The following is a 20,386-nucleotide window of genomic DNA, read 5'->3' as shown; positions in this document are numbered from 1 at the left end:
AAATGTTTGCAGGAAAAGTAAAACACCTCAAAATAAAAGCAATCCAAATTATTGGTAGTTAAAAAAAGTTCTGCGTCAAAGGTTCTAAATGATACCAGTAATGTCATGCTCAGTTAGAAGGTTAAGGGGCTATAGTTACACGTAGATTTAAAGTATAGCCATGCTTTTAGTGAAAAGTAGTCATAAATATATGGTCTCTTAAGTAAACATTTACTAATAGCTTCAATTGATTCTGGAAATATGAAGAATACAAAGTTCATGATTTTCCTTTGCCGTGGAATCAAGATGACAAAATAGTTAAAGATACATGAGTGGAAACTGTAGAAGAAACTGGATGATCAGGAGTTGACTACAAATTAATAAAACTAAGACATATAAGAGGTTTTTATACAAGTCTCAGGAGTTTGAGTGACGCCGTGCTCATGTGGAGAGTAAACCACAAGAGGGCACTAGAACCCATCTTAACTAACTCAGCATCTAACCACCCACTCCAGCTGCTGTTTCTGTGATAAATTAACATTAATATTAAAGAGATACAGTACGGTCACAGATAGATAGCATTATATTTTAAAGCATCCTGTACTGACTCATATGGCTGTGATTAAAGGCTGATTGGGACACATAATGTCTTTAAAATTCTCAATCATTGCAAAAATAAAACTTAGAATGTTTTTATGGTTCAACATAACAAGAACTTCAAAACCAAACCCTAATGGTGACATCATAAACATAAAAGGTTACAATCAGACCAGATGATGAAGTCCCTGCTGACCTGTCTCTAACCCCCACAATCACATTCCTCTCAGTGATCGTGATATGTTTCTCTAATCAGTCGCAAGTATTAACATGGAAAATAACACAAATATAAATTATAAACTAACCTCTGAGTAATCAGCACTCCCGTCATATCTTTGAATAAAATGATGTCTACTGTTTACATTTTCAATTCACCAAACTGAGAAATTAAAAATCCTTCTGGATGAGGTTGAACAGTAAAACAACAATATGTCCACTACAACATGAACCTGTATCAGATGAGGGTATAAATGTGCAATAATGCACTGAATAACCATTTGTTATTTGTATGTGTGGGATCCCTTGAACTAAACTGATTTTCTTTTGTTAAGGGATTTCCCTTTTGGATATGTTTAAGTGTTTTAACTAACTGGTGAAATATAAAAAAAACATTACATTGTTTTAATCGAACGTGATGTGATGATATATGTTTGTATTATATAAGATGAAACACATTAAACTGAGATTTGTAATAAATAGAAACTAAAACGTACCCTTTGGTACCGTCACAACAGAAAAATATCAGGAATAATATTTGCAAAAGCTCAAAATCTCTAATAGTTTCTTAAAAAAAAGAAAATAAAGAAGTTTGCAGGTATTAGTTTTTATTGCAGTTTAAAGGAAAAGCTTAACAAAGATAAAGAGAGGTCACCGTTGCAGGCTGAGAAGAGGAGGAGTGGATTCTGGGACTTTTATATCTTCTCTGAGTACCGGCCCCAGGCCCTGCATAAAAAAAAACACGTTGATTCAAATACCAACAGACTGGGTTGAAAATGTCACAAAGAGTTATAGAGTTGCAAAGAAGATACAAAGAAGTGCTGAAAAAAGGGGAGAAATGGAAACTTTTAGGTTAATCTTTTTGTGATCCCCATCAGTTTAAATCAGAAAAATAAAATATAATGGTTTATATTAATCTACATTAAATTGATTCAGGGACTTCTTTGCCTTCAGTTTGTAACAAAGGTGATATTTCATTTTGTTCCATTAAGCGTAGGAAACCTCATCAGACCTTGTGCCTAAACTGAAACCTTACATGGCGTGTTTCACAGATAAAATATTTTCTTCAATCATGTAATTATTTTAAATAAAATAAAGTGCTCACCATTTCATGGCTACTGATTCTTTTTGATCCAGTTCAAACAGGTGACGTTTTTCCTATGCCATTACACATACACAGATTTATTGTCAACAAACAATCAGAGACAGGAGATCAAAGAGGGCTTGCGACAGATATCTCCTCGTTTAGCTGTTTTGATTATATTCATTTACAATGTGATTGGTCTCTTGACAAAGCTCCATGAGCAGCAGGCTGTAATAGAAAGGTAGTCAGGATGAGCTGATTGCCCTCTTCATGTGATATCAATGGTAATCCTGTAATCTTGTGCAGGTTTTACAGGTTGACATTCCTCTGATTGGCAAGGACATATTGTGCGTGTTTAAGAGTGTGTGAATGTGCATGTGTGTGGGGATGGGTAAAAGAAGCTTGACTGATCAGTTAACTGAGCACCCACACATACCTTTGAGCGGCATCATTCCTCTTCACACACTGTCTCACAGTTTTAACTAACACCTGGGAACTGTCATCATAATCTTTGCAATCATCATCATCAACTTCATCATCATCATCATCAGCATCTCATATAAATACATGGGAACAGTGTTCGATTCTGAACTCAAGTTTTCTGGAAACACTGAGTCAATACTGAAAAGGGGTCAACAGAGAATTCATTTGATTCGGATGCTAAACTCTTTTAGTGTTTCTCAAAGCGTTTTAAGTAGCTTTTATCACTCTTTTCGGGAAAGTCTTTTAAAATTGTTTTAATTTTTAAATTAGGGGTTTTTTTGGGGGGAAATTTATAGGAACTTTGAAAGGTGGAAATTGACATTTCCCGGGAATTATGTGACGATTTGAGAATTTCCCTACTGGATTGTGTTTAGCATTCTGTGTGGCTCATGAGATTATCCTTGTGAAATTGCTGGAAAATAAAAAAACAATTGAAGCTTCGGAGCATCTTAAGATCATTGATTAGTGAATCAATATAGAACACAATGAATCAAAATCGTTAACTTTGGCCCCCAAAAGCTTAAAGCTACAGACGGAGACAAAGACATAATGGAAGACGAGGGAGAAGGAGCATCTTTAAAGATATTATAAGAAAAGTAAAAACCTTGATGCTTTCTCTCACAGTCATGTTGAATATTGTCTTCATGCAACAACTTGAGGTGCACAGATTTCCCAGCAGGGTTGTGTTTTTATTATTAAACAAGGATTTAACCCTTCACAAATAAGTCATTTTTTGAACTGGCCTGACACATATCTAGAAAATTAAATCACTGTATTCATTATAAACATAATTCACAATTAGTTCCCTTCCAGACTTTCTTCTTGAAGCAAGGGGTTGCACTGTCAAAAGGTTCAGCTAGACGAGTGATTTGAAAGTTTCAATGCCCGGACATTAAAGCAGTTTTGAATTACTTCAGTGAGCTTCAGTGTTGATATTAATTTAATGCCAATTAACGTTATTTCCAATTATTCTCCTCGGAAGTACACCGACGACACATGGTCAAAATAAGAGCAAAGATTAATTAAAACTGGCTGGCCTTGAGGGTATGACAAGAGCAAACTGTAATAGAAATGAAAAGGGAAAAATTTCACACACACACACACACACACACACACACACACAGGAAACCATCCTAACTATTGTCATGTCTTACTCTGTTATGTTTTTATGTGACGTGTTGCCGCTGCAAGCTACAATGTTTGCTCTTCACGGAAAAATTGTTACGCCATTTTCATAAGTTTACTGCAGCAGCTGTTGGCGTGCACAAAATACCAAGAAAACCAAGTCTTGTTTCAGCAAGGGAACAATAACGATGTGCATTATGATAAAAATAGAAAGTAATTAAGACATTTCTAACCACAATTATGATGTGCAATAAGGTCATATTTTAGCAAGCACTTTATGTCCTGCATGCAGCATCTGCAATTTCACAACAACAGAAGCTCTACTGGGAACAGTAAATTGCAGACATCTGGAATTATGATTCAGCGCTCATGCCAATTAATCAATTATATGACTATTCACCTGTACTCTAACCAGACAGAATTAGCCCTGATTCTGAATCACTCTCATTATTGTTATGCCACAAACACTCTGAGTTGTTTTTGAATGGATGGGTCCATTCTTAAGAGAGAGTTTTGAAGTGTTATTTATTCAATTTAAATTTGTAGCAAAGTTTGTTTCAAGTTCATATTCTGCCTAATTGTGTCATAGATTGGTCCTTCATCTATTTGACAGGTTAGCTCAACTGTCATAACTCTCAAAAGATATTTTTTTTCAGAATAACATATGTAGAGAAAAGCAGAAACCTCTTGTATTGAAAAAAGAAGCATGGGTGCCAAATGCTTCTGTACCTCCACTCAAGGGATCTCTAAGAGCCATATGAAAATGTCAATTTAAAAAAAAAGAAAAAGAAGCTGTTCACAGTCTGGTACAACAACTGGTTTAGTCCATATAGCTAACTTCTTTATTGGTTTAACTGTACACTTCTATTACTCACATGTTTTGATTATAATAATGCTAGGATTTACACATTTAAATAACAAGGGGTGCGTGGCTGAGTTAACTGACAGGTGAGCTGGTTGCCAGGAGGCTAAGGGCTTGAAGAAACTGCACCTCTTTGTTTGTTACAGGATTGATTGAAAGTTTTGTGGAGATTTAATCTTATCATTATACTTATCTCATACTTTTAGTTATTCCTATAAGCCTCCCGTGGACAAGTGTTGCAAAATAGGCATTTTGATAAAAACACCAGTGCATCTAGGACTTGTGCATTAAATGTTACAGCACCAATGTTACTGTATGTTCATGTCAAATAAACAAATAAATAGATAAATAAATAAATAACGCCACCACCATTGTTGGGCCTCATAACACCAGTTGGTGACATCACTGTTTGATACAATTAAGGAGGGTTGAGACACATGACTTGGTTAGATTCTGGAAAATAGTTTGGATGAATATGTAAGTTGGTTATGTTTGTAAATTAGCTTTTTCATATAAGTTTAGATTCGCAAAACAAATAGAGGTTTTCTGGATGAGAAAAAAAACAGTTAGTGTCCATCCACTTGAACCTACAACATACCAGACATAGTCTAGTCCTTTCCACCCAAAAAAAGGAAAAAGGAAATACAGGTAAAATATATTGGTGGGAGTTAAAGCTTTAAGACATAAAATGATGATGTTCATGCTGCATGTATTTTAGCCTTTGTTAATTCATTCTTCATTACAAACTGACTCCAGAGGCTAACTAAAGTCCATTTTATTTTCTTTGACTCAACAAGCAGCAGCCTGCTAGTGAACACTCATTAAAGCCATCCAGCCAGTTTGAACTTCTATATATTTGACTTAGATAGTATAGCCAGAACATCAAATACACACATCTTGAATTTGAAAACGTTGCTGCATGATGTATCTGAAATGTCTGAGTGTAGATGATTTTAACATATTAGTCCACATAAAAGGGGAGTAAAGGAAAGGACTGTCTGTAAAGAGATACATATGATTTACACTAATCCCAGTATTACATTTAACATTTACAATTGATTAAGTGAAAATCTCATAATGGTGCTGTCAAAGTGTGAAGGAGTGGTTAAACCTGATTCAGAAAAAGGATTCATACATTGTTTCTCTCTGTTCTTCATAATAAGAGATTATCATGAGTTTGAAAATTAAAAATCATGCTATACTTATAACATGTCAAGTTGTTTGTTTTTTTCACTCCGAAAAAAACACAAACATCTAGTGCTCGGTTGAAGCAGCCTTTTTTTTTTTTTTTTTTTTTTTTTTTTTTTTTTAGCAGAGGCCTGACTCTACTTGGATGTCTTTCCACATCCCCTCCCCTCAGCAGCAACAGTTAGCGACATCAAGAGGTGTCATGTCTGGTTCTAAACCAGCAGGGACACACAAAGTTAAAGTGTGATGGAGATAATGTGATGTCGGTGTACAACTGGGCATGAGCAAACACAATCAGTCATGGTTCAACTGTGCTATGACTTCAATTTTAACAAGAGGAAACTCATCCTGCTGCCTCATTTGAATGCACAATCGAGAGAAACACTGTTGTTTATTTCATCCTGGAAACATTTAGAAGTTCTACTTTTTGTGTAGGAACATTTTCCCTTTCAGTGTTACAAAGAAATACGTCCTCCTCTTTGTAAATACTGATGTGCTAAAAGCTACATGTGTCCACCATATAGTGAGCAACACAATATCCACAATGTTGCACACTAACAGAACGGAACATTTTCATTAAGAAATCCTAAAATCACAACTATGTGGAATTAAGTTTTGTAAGATGTGTCAGTGTGATTAACTTTTGATTTGTCACTTTCACTTTCCTCATAGTCACTCTTCTTCATCAATGTGCTAAGCATAAGAAGTACACCAGGTAACAAGCTCTGAATCCTTGCTGTCCTTTCTAAAAATGATTTCTCGGTTAAAAAATACCGAACAATATGAATCATATCTCAAACTCATACAGTTGCCTGGCTGCTTCTCACATTTTCTTTAAAGATTTGGCGTCGTTTTTTTTACTCTGATTTCTAACACAACAGTAGTTATTCAAATTTGCACCTCTCCTTTGGTACACCTACATGTCACCATGGGTAACCATGGCAACTCAGGTTATGTTTTATTCTTAGGTTGTGCAGGACAGCACACTTTACCTTTGTGTAAAAGGCCAAATACGTATTTGTTACACATTTTGCAAACAGACATTGGTATCGGTGAGCAGCTACTGGGGTTCTTTGTTTTGCACTTTCTCTCGTGGACATGAGGAAACCGGATCAAACTACTTTCTGTGAGAGCAGAGGAAGACTCGCTCTACCTCCTGAGCCACAGTCAGCCTTTTCACCATAGCACTGTGTGTGTGTAAGGATCGTATCTGCTTTTATCATCTCTGACTCAATCATCTAGATTGTCCCAAATTATAATCAAATCAAATTTATAATGCATTGAAAGTGGATTATGTAAGCTGCAATAATATTGATCATTTTTTTGTAAAAGTTGTGTGAAATAATTAATTTCTTAATAGATGTTTTTATTAAGTCACTGTTGCATTCAGATTTTTACATTTTGCTCTTGCAAAGATATCTGACTTCTGACTTCAAAACAATGTGGATTAAAATGCTGCAGGACTTTAAAGATCTAGTACTCAAAAAAAAATCTTGTGAAGACATACATGCAGTATTTTGTGTTTTTCCATGATCGCCTCATGAGTATCTGTTTTAACATCACACATATGATAGTTGGTGGTCGAAAGTCTGGGGATACACATAGCAGCCATGATGAATTTGAACTGAAGTTCCTCCGAGTTTTGGAGCCAGAATTCCGGATCAGGGGTTTGTTCGTGATGACGTATTTGACTGGCAACTCTGAATTTCCGACTTCAGGATGAAAATGAACACTTCATATACACATGATATTTTAAGACAATTCATCCCAAAGTTGTTGAAACATTATTTTCAAAAACCAGTGTCAGCCTTGTGGTGATACTGGAGACAACGTGAAGGGATAAACAGTCTAGAAATCATGCAGGATGATTTTATCTACCCGTGGCACTAAAGTAAAACTGACCATCAATGCTGTCCAAATTCCCCCTCTGATGACGATGAATATTTGTTACCAAATACAATAGATGCCAACATCATTTTCTAAAAAACAAATATGTACAATTTTGTATGGAACTCCAGAAGAATTTAGGTTATCCTCCTTCTCTTACACCAAGTCCACATGAAGGCAGGTATTTTTCCTCCGTTTAAAAAAAATAATCCCATCCACGCATGCTAAGATCTCAAAAACATCTTTTCCCATGAAAACACAAAACCCACTGTTACAGCTGTCATAAAAATGCCAAGTCAAAAACGATGACATGCGAACATTTTCTCACCGTTCCTCTGCAATGACCTTTTTTTTTTTTTTTTTTTACAAAGTTGTCCATTCAGGCGCCTCTGCTTGTCAACACAGCTGGAGAGCATCTGTGTCATGTATTCATAGGCTTGTAAAAAGTCCAGTTAGCAACGTTAACATTAGCACTAGTTTGGTTGCGTCTGCAAATACCCTAATCTCAAGTAAACAAAAAGTGACAGCATTGTGATCTCAAATGCAGTTTGCGTGTGTATGAAAGGCCAAAACGCACAGATAAAGGCAAAGGGTGACATTTTCAAACTCTGAAGTGGTTCCATTTTCCTATTATTTGTGCCCACTTACCCTGGTCAGGGTCGAGGCAGTGTTTACTCTGAACCTGTCAGCAGTCTAATAAGTGTGACACATAGACAACGCAATCACACCCACCGTTTTCAGTTCTTCTGACCCACATGTGTTTGAGCTGTGAGCGGAAGCCGGGGCACTCAGACAGAATCCTGCAGACACTCAGGGGGCAGTGACATCGCTTATTACTGCACCGCTCCACCAGTGTTGACAACATTAAAAGTTGCACTCAGCAGCTACATCAACAGGCTCTTAGCATCATTTCTTCACTAAATTGAGCAATAACAACGTGACTATAATGTATTCTAAAATAGTGTCTTTTAAACTGAGTTGTCTAAAATTCAGGTCCTCTCTCTTTTTGGTTTGATATTTTTCTTAAAGCTCTTACATCAGTGATATTACAAGAGAGGAATCTGCAATAATAGATCCCTCTTTGTAATTGTTATCTGCGTTTTCTTTTGACAGTAATTATATTCACAGGACAGGAGCTGTCTTGCTCATTTGACCTCTGTAAGAACGGCTTATTCACGTGTAACCATCGTTCTCCACAAAAGTGGCTCCTTTGTCCGCAACTCTTTTCTCTTCCAATGAAATAACTTGATGGATTTTTTTTTGCCTAAGCCACAGGCTCTTATCTGGCTGAAACAATAATTGCGAGGATCATTTGTGTTCTCTATCCTTTTGATAGATTCCCAATCCCTCCCATTGGATTTTCTCCATGTTCTATAATGACAATCACCCTGCATTTCTCTGTTAGATTTCCTCTGTGGCTGAAAGTATTGAATGAGTTGAACATAATCTGTCACATCCTGGTGCATCCTTTCCTCAACACATTGTGCCGCTCAGCATTAGCAGATATTCTGTCTTTTTCTCCCTGGTCACTAAACTCTGCACAACATCCTTTAGAATAAAACACAACCCTGAGAGGAGTCTTTACCTTTCCTCTTCTCTTAACTCAAACACACCTTTAAAAAGAAAGTGTCAGTTTATATGTGACCGTTCTCAGTTATTGTCCGATGGGATTTCTAATGGTATCTCATGTCAGAGGGGATCTTTTTGGCACATTTTCTTTTATCACACATGGCCTTCACTGTGGCTGACAGCAGGGTAATGAAAAAGGTGGAATCACCTGTCAGATGTATTTCAAAGCATCAGCACTATAGCCTGAGGTTTATCTCAGGGTTTGATTGCAAAATGACCCAGGGCAAAGGCGCACACTGTTCGCTTGATATTGGGGAACTAAGCAAAGTAGCTGTAAATGGATTGGAGATCAAAAACAATTCTTATAGAAAAAAACACATTTGTATGCTCAAACAAGGCGAAAGAAATGACTCAGCAGTGATTCATTTAAATTGAAACACTGTCGAGTCCAGCTCATCGATTTTTTTCTTTAAGTTGGTATTCTGCGTGCATGGCTCCATCAATGAAGTGGGAGGCAGCTGTGTGAATATGTGCCTTGTGCAGCACTCTTAAACATGGACTGCATGCTAACTGGAGACAAGAAGGTAGAAAAAGACTCTGACAACACCAGACATCATTTGGTGCACTTCAATTGCAAATATCTGTTTGGCCTTATTGGTGATATATCAGGACTCTTTAGACCAGTTCTTATTAAATTTCTGGGCTGCATTTTCTGTTTGGTTTTAGTTGTTTTAGAACTGGTCTTACACAAACAGATCTTGTTTGAACAGGCATTTCTCACACTTTACCAAACCATATTTGAATCTAAAGTACAGTTATCTGTCTCCCTGTATATGACATGCTGCAGCAGAATATTTATCTCACTGCCTCCCACACAAGCCCTGCAAAATCAACTTAGATAAATCAAATCCTACGGCTTATTTTCTACATGGGATCTAAATTTCACTTCAGCAGTCTATTGTTTACTCTGTTCTTGAAACCCATCATATTCACTGAAAAATACACTGAAATAAACATTCATTTTAAAAAATCCTGACTTTCTCTCATGGTGTTTTAATGATTTTTAAAATCAACTAAGAGTTTCCCTTTGAACCATCTCACCTTAAATTCCACACTATCTCCAGCTGTAGTAATCTGATCACTACAACAGCTGCAGGTTGAATGACGCACTCTGAAGACTGAAGCCAGTCACGTTTCACACTCACTGTCAGCATGCAGAGCAGCTTTAGGAGCCAAGTCACCAAAACATTGCTGCATCCACACCAGGCATAGTAAGTGAGGCAGTGGAGGATACTATTGACAACACTTTTGAAAATACTCCTGATTCCTGATGATAAAAAGCCGTTTTACTTTGTATTCAAATGCTAATAAAAGCCTTGTGGGTACACCTTAATGTGCCTGCTTTCTGTTCCTGAATTTTGATGATCCTCTGATCTATTTTTAAGCACAAAGTGAAGCAGCATTCCCTGCCCTGAAGTTATGCTGTTGTTTGATTCAGGGCAGCATTACTCAGCTGTGGATGTGACTCACACACGCAGCGAGGAGAAGCCTGGGTTTCTGCTTACTGAAAGATATGATGCAGCTGCAGGAGTAATGCAAGAATCATTTTTTATATCTCCCAAATAAGCCTGATCTTTTCTTTACTATTAAAATATCTGTCTTTTTTTCTCTTTATACCGCATTCATGCATAATATATCAGACATGTACAGAAAAGTTGCCTAAATATGAAGAAGACAATCTTTAACATGGAGGCACAATGTGAAATGTGTGAAAGGTGTCATCACGACAGAACATGTCATTTCACATACATATATTTAAACCCATCTGTTTATTATTCTGCAGCTAATGCTGGAGTGGTTTCTCTTCAGATCGTATAGCTGAACATCTGTGTAATCTATTCAGGTAAAGGTCAGATTGGGTTAAGTAATAAGTACCTTTTATTGCTTTGAGCGGTGAACAATGACATGCGCAGAGTGCAGCCAGGTGATTATCTATTTTTGCTGAGGTGAAAACCAGCACGTGATGATTGGTGCGTGGATGGAGAATGGGAGGAATCTGATTTCATTTCATCTCTAAATGGCATATGAATAGATTCAAATTAATGGATTGCCAAAAGTGGAATTGAAAAAAAGCAACCTTCACATAGTACCATACATAAAATGCAACATATTACAAAAGGTACATTTTTTTAACTGCAGACTTTAAGGATATTAAATTGTAAAATGCAGAGGCCTATATAATGTCAAAGCTGAAAGGCCTGTCAAACATTTACAAAAAGATGATCCAAGTCATTTATAACAAGGAGAATAACCGGTCCAAAAAGAGCTACTTTTGCTTCTTAAACCTTTTCTCAAGACTGTGGAGGCATGGCTGATCATATTTGGACTGACATTTCCTTTACTCATCTGCAACACAATAGAACATGTGATAATCCGAAATGTGCAGCCCAACCTTAACGTTTGTTTAATCGCCCTCTTAGCATGGACTTAGCGTGTACATTGACTGTACCTACACTGCAAGCTACCTGAGGTTGTTACATTTGTTGTAATGGAAATGCTTATAGTTTAGCAAGCTATCTGCTGGTGTTTAGCACCTGCCAGTCCAACAGAGGGAAGGCAAGCTGCTTGGGTGAAAGCCAACCCAAGGTCCACCCTTTTTTGGAACATGCTTTATCTGCATGGCGTTTTGCCACACTATGATGATATTTTCTCTTCTTTGCCACTAGGTCCACATTCATTATATTTGCCAGCTTGAGTAGCAGAGTCAAACAAAAAATCTAAATCAATAATGAGACAGGGGCGCTGGTGGCGCATTGGTTAGGGCGCACGCCCCATGTATGGAGGATGAAGTCCCCCAAGCGGGCTTTCATTTTGTAGAAGTCTATATTTTATCTTTGAGGAGAAAGCTACTGACTCCTTCTTTAGAGACATTGAGCTTTTCACAAGTTTTTATGGTTACACGTTGTTTTTTCTCCCCAAGATATTGGTAGTGAAAAAGGTCAGAAGCTACTTTCTCATACACAATGCATTCTTGAATATTTCCTGACATTGCGACGTTGGGCTGCATGTCACAAAACAAAACGACAAATTGTTTCTCTGGACTTTTCCTGCCAGCACACTAGTACAAGTTCACATTAAGTCTGGGTTAGCGGGTGTGAGAACTCACCAGGTACTTCTTTCACATCAAGCTTGGTGTGTTGATAACGTTGTTCACAAAGAGTGGAGTTTCTCTGCTTTATACTTTTTACTGTCTGTGTAATGTTTACTGCTGTGGGTTTGTATTGCTGTGCTTTCACATACCACATTGATATTGACCCAGAAAGAGCGACCATCATGAGAGACTCCTCCTCCTCCTCCTTTAAGCTCCTCCAAGCCTCTCCCAGCCAAAACTGAGTATTTCCAATAGTTACATGTCCTACACAAATCTCTAGGGGGACATAAAGTTAAATGGGAAGTCTAAAAAATAACAGGACCTGACTGTCTGGACATTCGGTGAGAATTGGACTGCTGACTGTTCGTCTTCATTAGTATTTTTGCCCTTGAAACCATTGTATGCAATTAAAATACTTTAGTCCAGACTCAAGTCCTTAAAGGTCCACTAACCTCTCTATTAGAGGGACAAGATTTCCTTTCTTAAGACTGTGCTGAAATTTTTTTTTTTTAGTTCAGAGTTTAAAAAACACAGCATTCCTGGACAGAAATAGATGGTCTTTTTTCACCCCCCCCCCCCCCCCCCCGCCCAGTGTAGGCTGTTTGCTTGAGGGCATGGGGAATACCATGACATGTAGTCCAAACTTTCCCATGATTCACAGAACATCAATACCAGTAGAGAGTTCTTTACTGTGCTCCCTGTGTTGAAAAGCTGGAACAAGCCTGTCTGGCTGCTGTTAAAGAAACGGGTTGAGATTAAATGAGACGATAAAAAAACAACATTAAGCCTACTATGCAGTACATAAGTATCGAGGTCTGTCATGTTTTTGCCTGTGATCAAGATTCACCTACTATCCATCATTATGATTAATGAGCTAACAAGGGTGATTCAGTAAACACGTTTCGCTCTCTTGATGGCAAATGGAAAATTAGACACTCAGTTAAGCTTTCTCAGTGTGATAAATCATTCATTTCTCATGTAACTCAGTGTTTCTGCTTCTGACCATATGAAGCAATTATGGATGGGTGACATCAGAAATTGTTGACTATCAGGACAATATGGCAGTTGTTTCTTTACTTCAGTAAACTGCCAATTAATTAATCTCCATTTCTCTTTGCTTCATAAATGATTGGTCCTGATTTATTAGGCACATGCTTTAAAAAATTTGTTTAAAACAAGGGAAAATTCACCACTGTCTATTCACTGGTCAAATACGCTCGATTGCCAGATCGTCAAATATCAAAGCCTTTGGTGTACCATTCAGACGTACCATGTATCGTTTTACAGCACCTACGGACTCTCAAGGAAGGGTCTGTCATTTCCCATACATAACAAAAGTGCATTTGGTAACATTTAAAAACAAAACACCGTCAAGGTTAGGGCAAACATTTTGAAATGTGTTTAAAAAAAACAACATTTCAGACAGGGCTTGATCCCTATTTCTGGTCAGAAGCTCAGTGATGATTGGCCCGTTCATTGTCCATCTCCTCTGCAGTGAGATGGTTTTACCTGTATTTCTACTTCATTTCTATTAGCAGCTTGAGTGTCTAATATTTTCATGAAAGGGTTACATTACAGTTTGTATAGAGCCCGGTGTTTCCCAGAAGGGTACCTTGTGTATCTTTGTGTTATTTTGAGGCGTCAAAAAATGCATTTCCAATGAGAAATTATACCTTAAACGGTGTTTGATCATATTTTATGCAGAGGACTTCTGCTTTGTAAGACTGGGAGAACAACTCATGTCTTTGATGTTTGTTTGAGGTCAGCCACCGCGCTCATCTCCCCTGCCTTCCTGCTTCATTCTCTTGTACTTCCTACATGCTGAGGAATAATCACAAGGTCTGCACATAGGGTTTCGTTTATGGCAGAATTGTGTCTGCCTCTCACCCACTCACTAAGTCTCCCAGGGAGATTACACACACCTCCAGACTGGGGATTCTTCCAAACTTTCAGAATAGATTTAACTAATTGGCCTTGGTTGGTGAGCTGTGAATGCATGGATCCAATAAACGGAGATTTTGGCCTTGTGATGATTGGAGAAATAAAACCCATTGAAAGCACAATTATTTTTATCAGAGACAGAATGGAATTTTTTTTAGCACACAGAGTTTGCCAGGTTTGATAGGGTTAGGAGGATGGAGGGTGCAGTGTTGCAGAATCTCTTTGCACTGCCACAGCTGCCTCAACTTGGTGACTTAGTGCCTACTTCCTTCTCTGTTTCTCACCTCCTCTTCTTCTTTTCCCACTCCTTCTAGAAGCTCTGCAATTAAGTAAGCCTTTAACTCTCAGCCCTGATGCTTTTGTAAAAATTCTTTGTTCTGCTGCCACAACAACAGCAGCAGTGGTGGGTGGATCACATCTAAAATGATTTCTCAAATTAATTATTCCTTCTCTTTGACTTAATTAGCGTGGGAGAATAAAGGTGTTAAGATTTGGCAGGCTTGTCTTTTGGTAGAAGATTGTTCAGGCATAAATGTTCTGTTCATGTATCCTTTAAAATGATATAACAATGCATACAGACATTAAAAAGTGTTTGAGAAGATACCTTGTAAGTTCTTAAAATGTCAAAATGCACAGCATTTATTGCAATAAAATCACAAACATTGTTAGCAAAAATCAAATACAGTTCTGACAAAAATAAATACTTTGTATGCCTTTTAAAGGCTGCATACTTTCACAATAAAGTAAATAGAAAAGATTTCCAAATGAATAAGTTGTACAACCCATAAAACACACAGCCGTGCTCACATGGCCTGGAGTGTTAACAACACATCATAGAACAGTTGCTACCACATTCAAATTATAGTTCAACCTGTTTTTCCCTATGCAACAATACTCTGTGATATCACACAATAAACACTACTCCTAAGTTTTACCTCACTGCATGAAAAGGCTCTATCGTCACGCTCAACCACAACACAGATTACCAAGAAATGAACATGATGTCAGTCGTTTCCTCTGATGAGTGTTGATTGAATCAGAGAGCTCAAAGTGTAAAAGGCACTTAAGAACTCTGGCCTCATAGCTACAACATCAGTGCAGTGCACTTCTCTTGATACAATATGACTATCCAAATCATTTATTTCCCTACATAACACTTATACTGTTTTTTAAAGGCCAACACATTAATATTGAGGTCAGAAGTTATGATTGAATATTGATATAGAATTATAACTGTTTGGTTCTGGTGGGACATTTCAGTGAATGGTTTAGTGGCACAACTTAAATTCTTGGCAGTTATTGAAAAATAACCCTGCAGAGTCTCAGTGAAAACAAAATAGTGCTTAATTAGTGTCTGTCTATCGGGATGCACTGTACAAATATAAAGAGAGTCCAGTCTACCTTACATTTTGTTAGGCAAGTTTTTGGAAAACTGTCACACAGAAAAAAGACATGTAACTGGACCCTTGGGTGTAAATCTTGTGTTTGATTACACTTCCATTCCTCTGACCGCTAAATCTGATGGACTTTATCACTGTATCACTTTTAAATGTCACCTGACTTCCACAGCAGCCTCTGCCTTCAGTGTGTGAATGTGGTGTTAATGGGTAAGTGTGATCTGTGGGTAAGTGTGATCTGTGGTGCAAAAAGGGCTGGAGTAGTCTAGTAGTAGACTAGAAAAACGCTATACAAGTTAAACCCAATTACTTTGGATTTTTTCTCACGTCTTAACTATTATGGCCCACATAAAATGGCATGTAACTCTAAATTAGGGGTCATAATAAATCAATGCACAGCCGACCTGTGTGGTCGCATATTCGGTGCAGAGAGTGTCGTCATAAAAGGCTCCTGGGTTCTCATTTTTGGAGCAGGGGTTTGTTTTATTACATTGTTTTAATATATTGTTTTAGTCTTCATTGGAATTTCAGACACTGATGAAACAATTGAACCAAATTGAACCAAACCAGTCTGCTACAAAAACCTTCATTAGAGCATATCTGTCTTTACAGATAAAAAAAACTGTAGCATACTTCAAAATACACACAAAACCTATACAATTCAATTTAAAATAAGGCTGTTGATAGTCTATCTCTCATTGAATGTATACAACTGAATGTATGATATTCCTCAGTGTTCATCGCAAAAGATGAAAATGACATCTATAAGTCACACACTGTTTGAATGGGTGACATGTTCCTTTATCACTATGAACACGGCCATGTTTTTTTAAGCTAATCCCATGAACCCTGATGTACCAGATCTGCAGCTGAAAAATTCACCTATTCTACTTTGTAAGAAACGTTTGTAAATAAACTACAGTACCCAGCTGTTATAACATTTTTTTTTTACCTATTTTTAATGAGTGTTGATATTTGTTCTTTTATGTCCCCACAGTAGGATCAGCTATTCTTGGGCATGAGTGCCACGGGCAGGAAGGGAATATGTTAGGATTTTGGTTTTGGTCTTTCATGGTTTTTGTTTTTACAGTAAAAAAAATACAGGATATTGCCAGTCTTGTCCTTCAACAATTAGGCTTGTTCACCCTGATGTGACGCCATCAAACAGAGTTTACGTATAGCACACCCCTTTTCTCATGAGCGTCAGATGTAAAATCAGAACTTTCAGCAGAGAAATTACCCTGATTGTCTCTTAAAGCATCCTTCACTGTCCGGCTGGCTTGTTGGTGGGCGGTTGGATGTTGTTGGTTGTGTTTGCGTTGTTGCTGCTCCTCCCTGCGTTGCTCTCAATCCTGAGGGAGGATGAGTTGAGCTGACTCCTCTTGAGGACTTTGTTAGCCAGCAGGCTGCACGTCTTCCTGTACTGGTGACGGAGCAGCGAGTAGACAAATGGGTCGCTTGCTGCCTTGCTGTAGGCCAAGCATTTGGACAGCACGCACCAGTGAGGGCTTATGGGCCCTGGAGCAAAGAGCTCGACGATTCTACCTCAAATAAAGCAAAAAGGAGAACAAAAAGTCACACACATTGCATGAAAAAAAGAAAAAGAGCCAATTCTTAGATCGGTGTAATTAGAGTAGAAGAAATGTAAAGCAAGCGGCCCTCCCCCAGTGCTGTTATACTGTAAAAATGTCATCATTTCACTTCACTGAAATGTCACCACTGTGCTGCTGAATGTGAACTCATGGGTGGCATTCTTTTTTTGCTTCAGGCCTTTTTTTAGTTTTAAGACAAATCATTTTTCTTTACATCAAATTGAATCAAAGACAAAGAGACGGCATTCTTTTGCTGTTCATGATATAATGAATGTGAAATCCTTAATTCCAACAGGTCTCCACACCACACAGCTCCTACTGTGCTTTCTTTCCATTTCCAAACCCCCTATTCTAACAGCTTCTGACAGGATGCCACCACTAATACTGGGGCTTATACTAATGAGAGCCAGTGATAGCATCACTGACTCATTTGTTATCTCCCTCCGTCTCTGTCCCTCTCACTCTCTTCACCCGAGTCGTTGAGGCTCAGTGACAAGGATTACAGCTGTGTGTAGAAACAATTAGTTATGACACAGGAGAAGGGAGCGGTTAAACATCTACAGTATGAATGTGTAGCCTGCCAAGGCAGCATTGTAGAAAAAAAAGATTGTTGTCGATATGAGGGGCGATAAGCTAAGACAAACCGCATTAGCAGCCACAGGAAGGTAAGTGAAAGCCCAGAATAACTCTGTCAAATAGTGTTGGCAGAGCAGCTCTACCTGTTCATCTGAACGAGGAAGATGTCACCTTTTTTTGTGCATGGCAGAGACTAGATGTGCAGAATTAAACTGAAATATCGCTGTAGGATTCAAACTAAAAGACTTTAAAAACAAAGCACCCATTTTTCACATGTTTTGATAATATATGTTGTTAAATATTTCACAAATACCCCCCACCCCCACACACACAAACAAAACTATATACATTACCATTATCGTCTTCTCACCTTGTAATGACATAAGGGCTGAAGCACACCACAAATGTGCCGATGAACGTGCTGATCTTCTTGGTGGCCCTCAGCCTCCTCCGCTTCTGTTCATCCAAGCATTTCTGCCGCACACTGCCAAAGCACACAGGTAGCGTTATCTACCCTGGAGGCAGCATCACAGGCACGCAGACAATATGGAGCGGCCCACAGAGAAAACATGTGGATTGGATGTAGAGGAAGCAGTGAACTGTGCGCCAAAACTCTGAGGATTAATATGCAGGTTTTTTCGTGAACAAATGTTAGTATTGTAAATTGACAGAAATTGAAAGTTAGGGCTTATTATTTGTCTCAATGAAGACAGAAAACTAATTTAAAGAAGCATTTTAAAAGGCCTCTCTTGCCCTGATGAGAGATCAAACATTATGACTTCCCAGTCACCTGTAATCATTTAGAGGGATGCCCCAAAACTTTGTGTTTTGTATGTTTTTAAATTAAAGTTGAACATGTTTCTAACAACTTCCATTTGATCTTAAAATCCATTTTTCTCAATTAACTGAATAACTTGAAAATGAATTGTAAAAAAATATGAATCATAGGCCATTATCCAAGTTCATATTTTTAAAGTGTTTTCAAATTTTTTATATTGTTGTACTTGTTCAATCCTGTCCTCAAATAGTAAATGTTAAATGACACAAAACAAATAACAGCAGCAAATGCCAGAAAATGGTTTGACATCATCTCATTGATTCAGCACTGTTTGGGCAATGCGAAGAACAGAAAATCCCCCATAATCTCCTGTTGATCCTCTATAAATGATGATAAAGATGTGATGAGCAGGTATTATATCATCTTTCCACACAGAACGTTTTAACCTTCAATGCTTTGTCAAATGATCAAAATGCTCCCACTAAACTACTTTAAGAGAAAAAAACAAACAAACGGAACAGACACAGAAATTGCAATTAAGGACAAATGGCTCGAAATAAACGTAAGCTATCTGTAATGGTTGTTTACCTGGGGTGAATATCCACAAGCAGCACCAACGTCTGCATCGTGATCACGTCGATGCGTTTACAGTGAAACCTCGCAACTTTCAACACTTTAAGATAGGTTACACACAACACGATGAGCGTGAGGAGGAAAGTGAGAGAGTGCAGAGCCACGGTGAAAAGGATAAACTGCATCCCTGCTCCCTTCGCCCTCACATTGCAGAGGGTGCACGATGCGTAAAGGTGGTGGTACCCGACCCAGGAGCGGCAGGTGGCCACCACTGAGAAGCAAAGAGAGTGTATCCACGTGTATCCGAGCGCGATCACTGCATCCCGGTGCCGAATCCTGGAGTGGTAGCTCAGCGGGAACACCACCGCCACCCACCTATCGATGCTGAGAGCTGCCATGCTGAGCATTGAGTTTGTGGTGAGAAAAGTGTCGAGGAATCCCACTATCTGACAAAAGACGCTGCCTCCAGGGTGGCCCGTGGTGATGAGCCCGACGAGAGTTAGAGGCATGTTGGACACGCTTAGCAACAAGTTGCAAAATGTCAAGTTGAGGATGAAAAGACCGGGTACCTGTTTGCGGATCTCCGGGTTGTACAGAAAGCAGATCAGCACCACAACGTTGGACAGCAGCGACACGATTATAATTCCCAAAACCAACACGGAAGCGGCTACGTCTGCTGCGTCCATGGTGCCCCGTCTTAAATATCCACACTTTTGACGAGTGCATCCGCAGTCCTGATGCAAACTGTCATCGTGAGTTGCAGCCAGTACATTCCCATATACTGCAACGCACACTTTCTCCTAGAATCAAATGTTTTCCATGAACCTAGCTCGAACGGCGTCCTCGATTAGGTCAAAGCGAAATCATAGAGAGAACCTTCCCCAGATAAGCATGCGTACATTTGGGATTCCGTTTCATGGGAATGTAGTGACAACAGGAGGTTTCTTCTGGTGACGCGCTGCGGTAGTTTTCAAGCAGCCCAGTAGGTCTCCGCTCAGGCTTTCCTGGCTGCGCAATTGCGCGCTGACATGCTGTCAGCTTTGAAGAGGATATTAAAATAATTCAAGTTGTCAATCTCTGCAGCTTCTTATATTGAATTATCATCCATCTCTAAAGCACGTGTACACCCCCTGTTCATAAATAGCTTTCAGGTGTAAAAATAGAAGCACGACGCACGATTGCGTGGCTGTTGGTGAGGCTGATGTCATGAGCATCACGTTGACCACAGCAGTCCCGCTAATGAGATGTGCTGTGCTAATAGAGACGTAGATCCAGTTCGTGAAGATCAAAATAGAAATTATGTTATACGTTTTTTGCTCTAAGTCAGTGTCTGGAAAAATTGAATCACATCACCATAGTAACTCATTAAGGATTTCTCAGCAGCACAC

The 20,386-nt window shown here is 38.5% G+C and overlaps 1 protein-coding gene across 2 annotated transcripts; it reads right to left on the bottom strand.

Moving 5' to 3' along the window:
* Positions 1-1,396: 1,396 nt before the first annotated feature.
* LOC109987924 (G-protein coupled receptor 26-like) lies at positions 1,397-20,177 on the bottom strand. Of its 2 annotated transcripts, XM_065959743.1 has the most exons (4): positions 19,014-20,177; positions 18,018-18,131; positions 16,720-17,020; positions 1,397-1,518 (listed from the first exon to the last, which is right to left on the bottom strand). In XM_065959743.1, exons 1-3 carry the CDS (start codon positions 19,682-19,684, stop codon positions 16,744-16,746), a joined length of 1,062 nt encoding a protein of 353 aa, XP_065815815.1. In that variant the 5' UTR covers positions 19,685-20,177; the 3' UTR covers positions 1,397-1,518; positions 16,720-16,743. The 2 variants fall into 2 exon arrangements, with proteins under 2 accessions (XP_065815815.1, XP_020494858.1); XM_020639202.3 differs by lacking the exon at positions 1,397-1,518 and having other exon boundaries at positions 14,419-17,020; positions 19,014-20,175.
* Between the last annotated feature and the right edge of the window lie 209 nt (positions 20,178-20,386).

Source organism: Labrus bergylta, chromosome 10, assembly GCF_963930695.1.
Source record: "Labrus bergylta chromosome 10, fLabBer1.1, whole genome shotgun sequence".
NCBI classification, from domain to species: domain Eukaryota; kingdom Metazoa; phylum Chordata; class Actinopteri; order Labriformes; family Labridae; genus Labrus; species Labrus bergylta.
The sequence above is the reverse complement of the archived record's forward strand: the minus strand, read 5'-3'. Positions and strand labels throughout refer to the sequence as shown.

Coding starts and splice junctions, on each gene's coding strand:
- LOC109987924 (XM_065959743.1), bottom strand. CDS start 19,684: ATGGACGCAGCAGACGTAGCCGCTTCCGTGTTGGTTTTGGGAATTATA. Junction 18,132..19,013: donor CTTGTGGATATTCACCCCAG/GTAAACAACCAT, acceptor GTGCTTTGGCAG/TGTGCGGCAGAAATGCTTGG. Junction 17,021..18,017: donor AGCCCTTATGTCATTACAAG/GTGAGAAGACGA, acceptor TATTTGAGGTAG/AATCGTCGAGCTCTTTGCTC.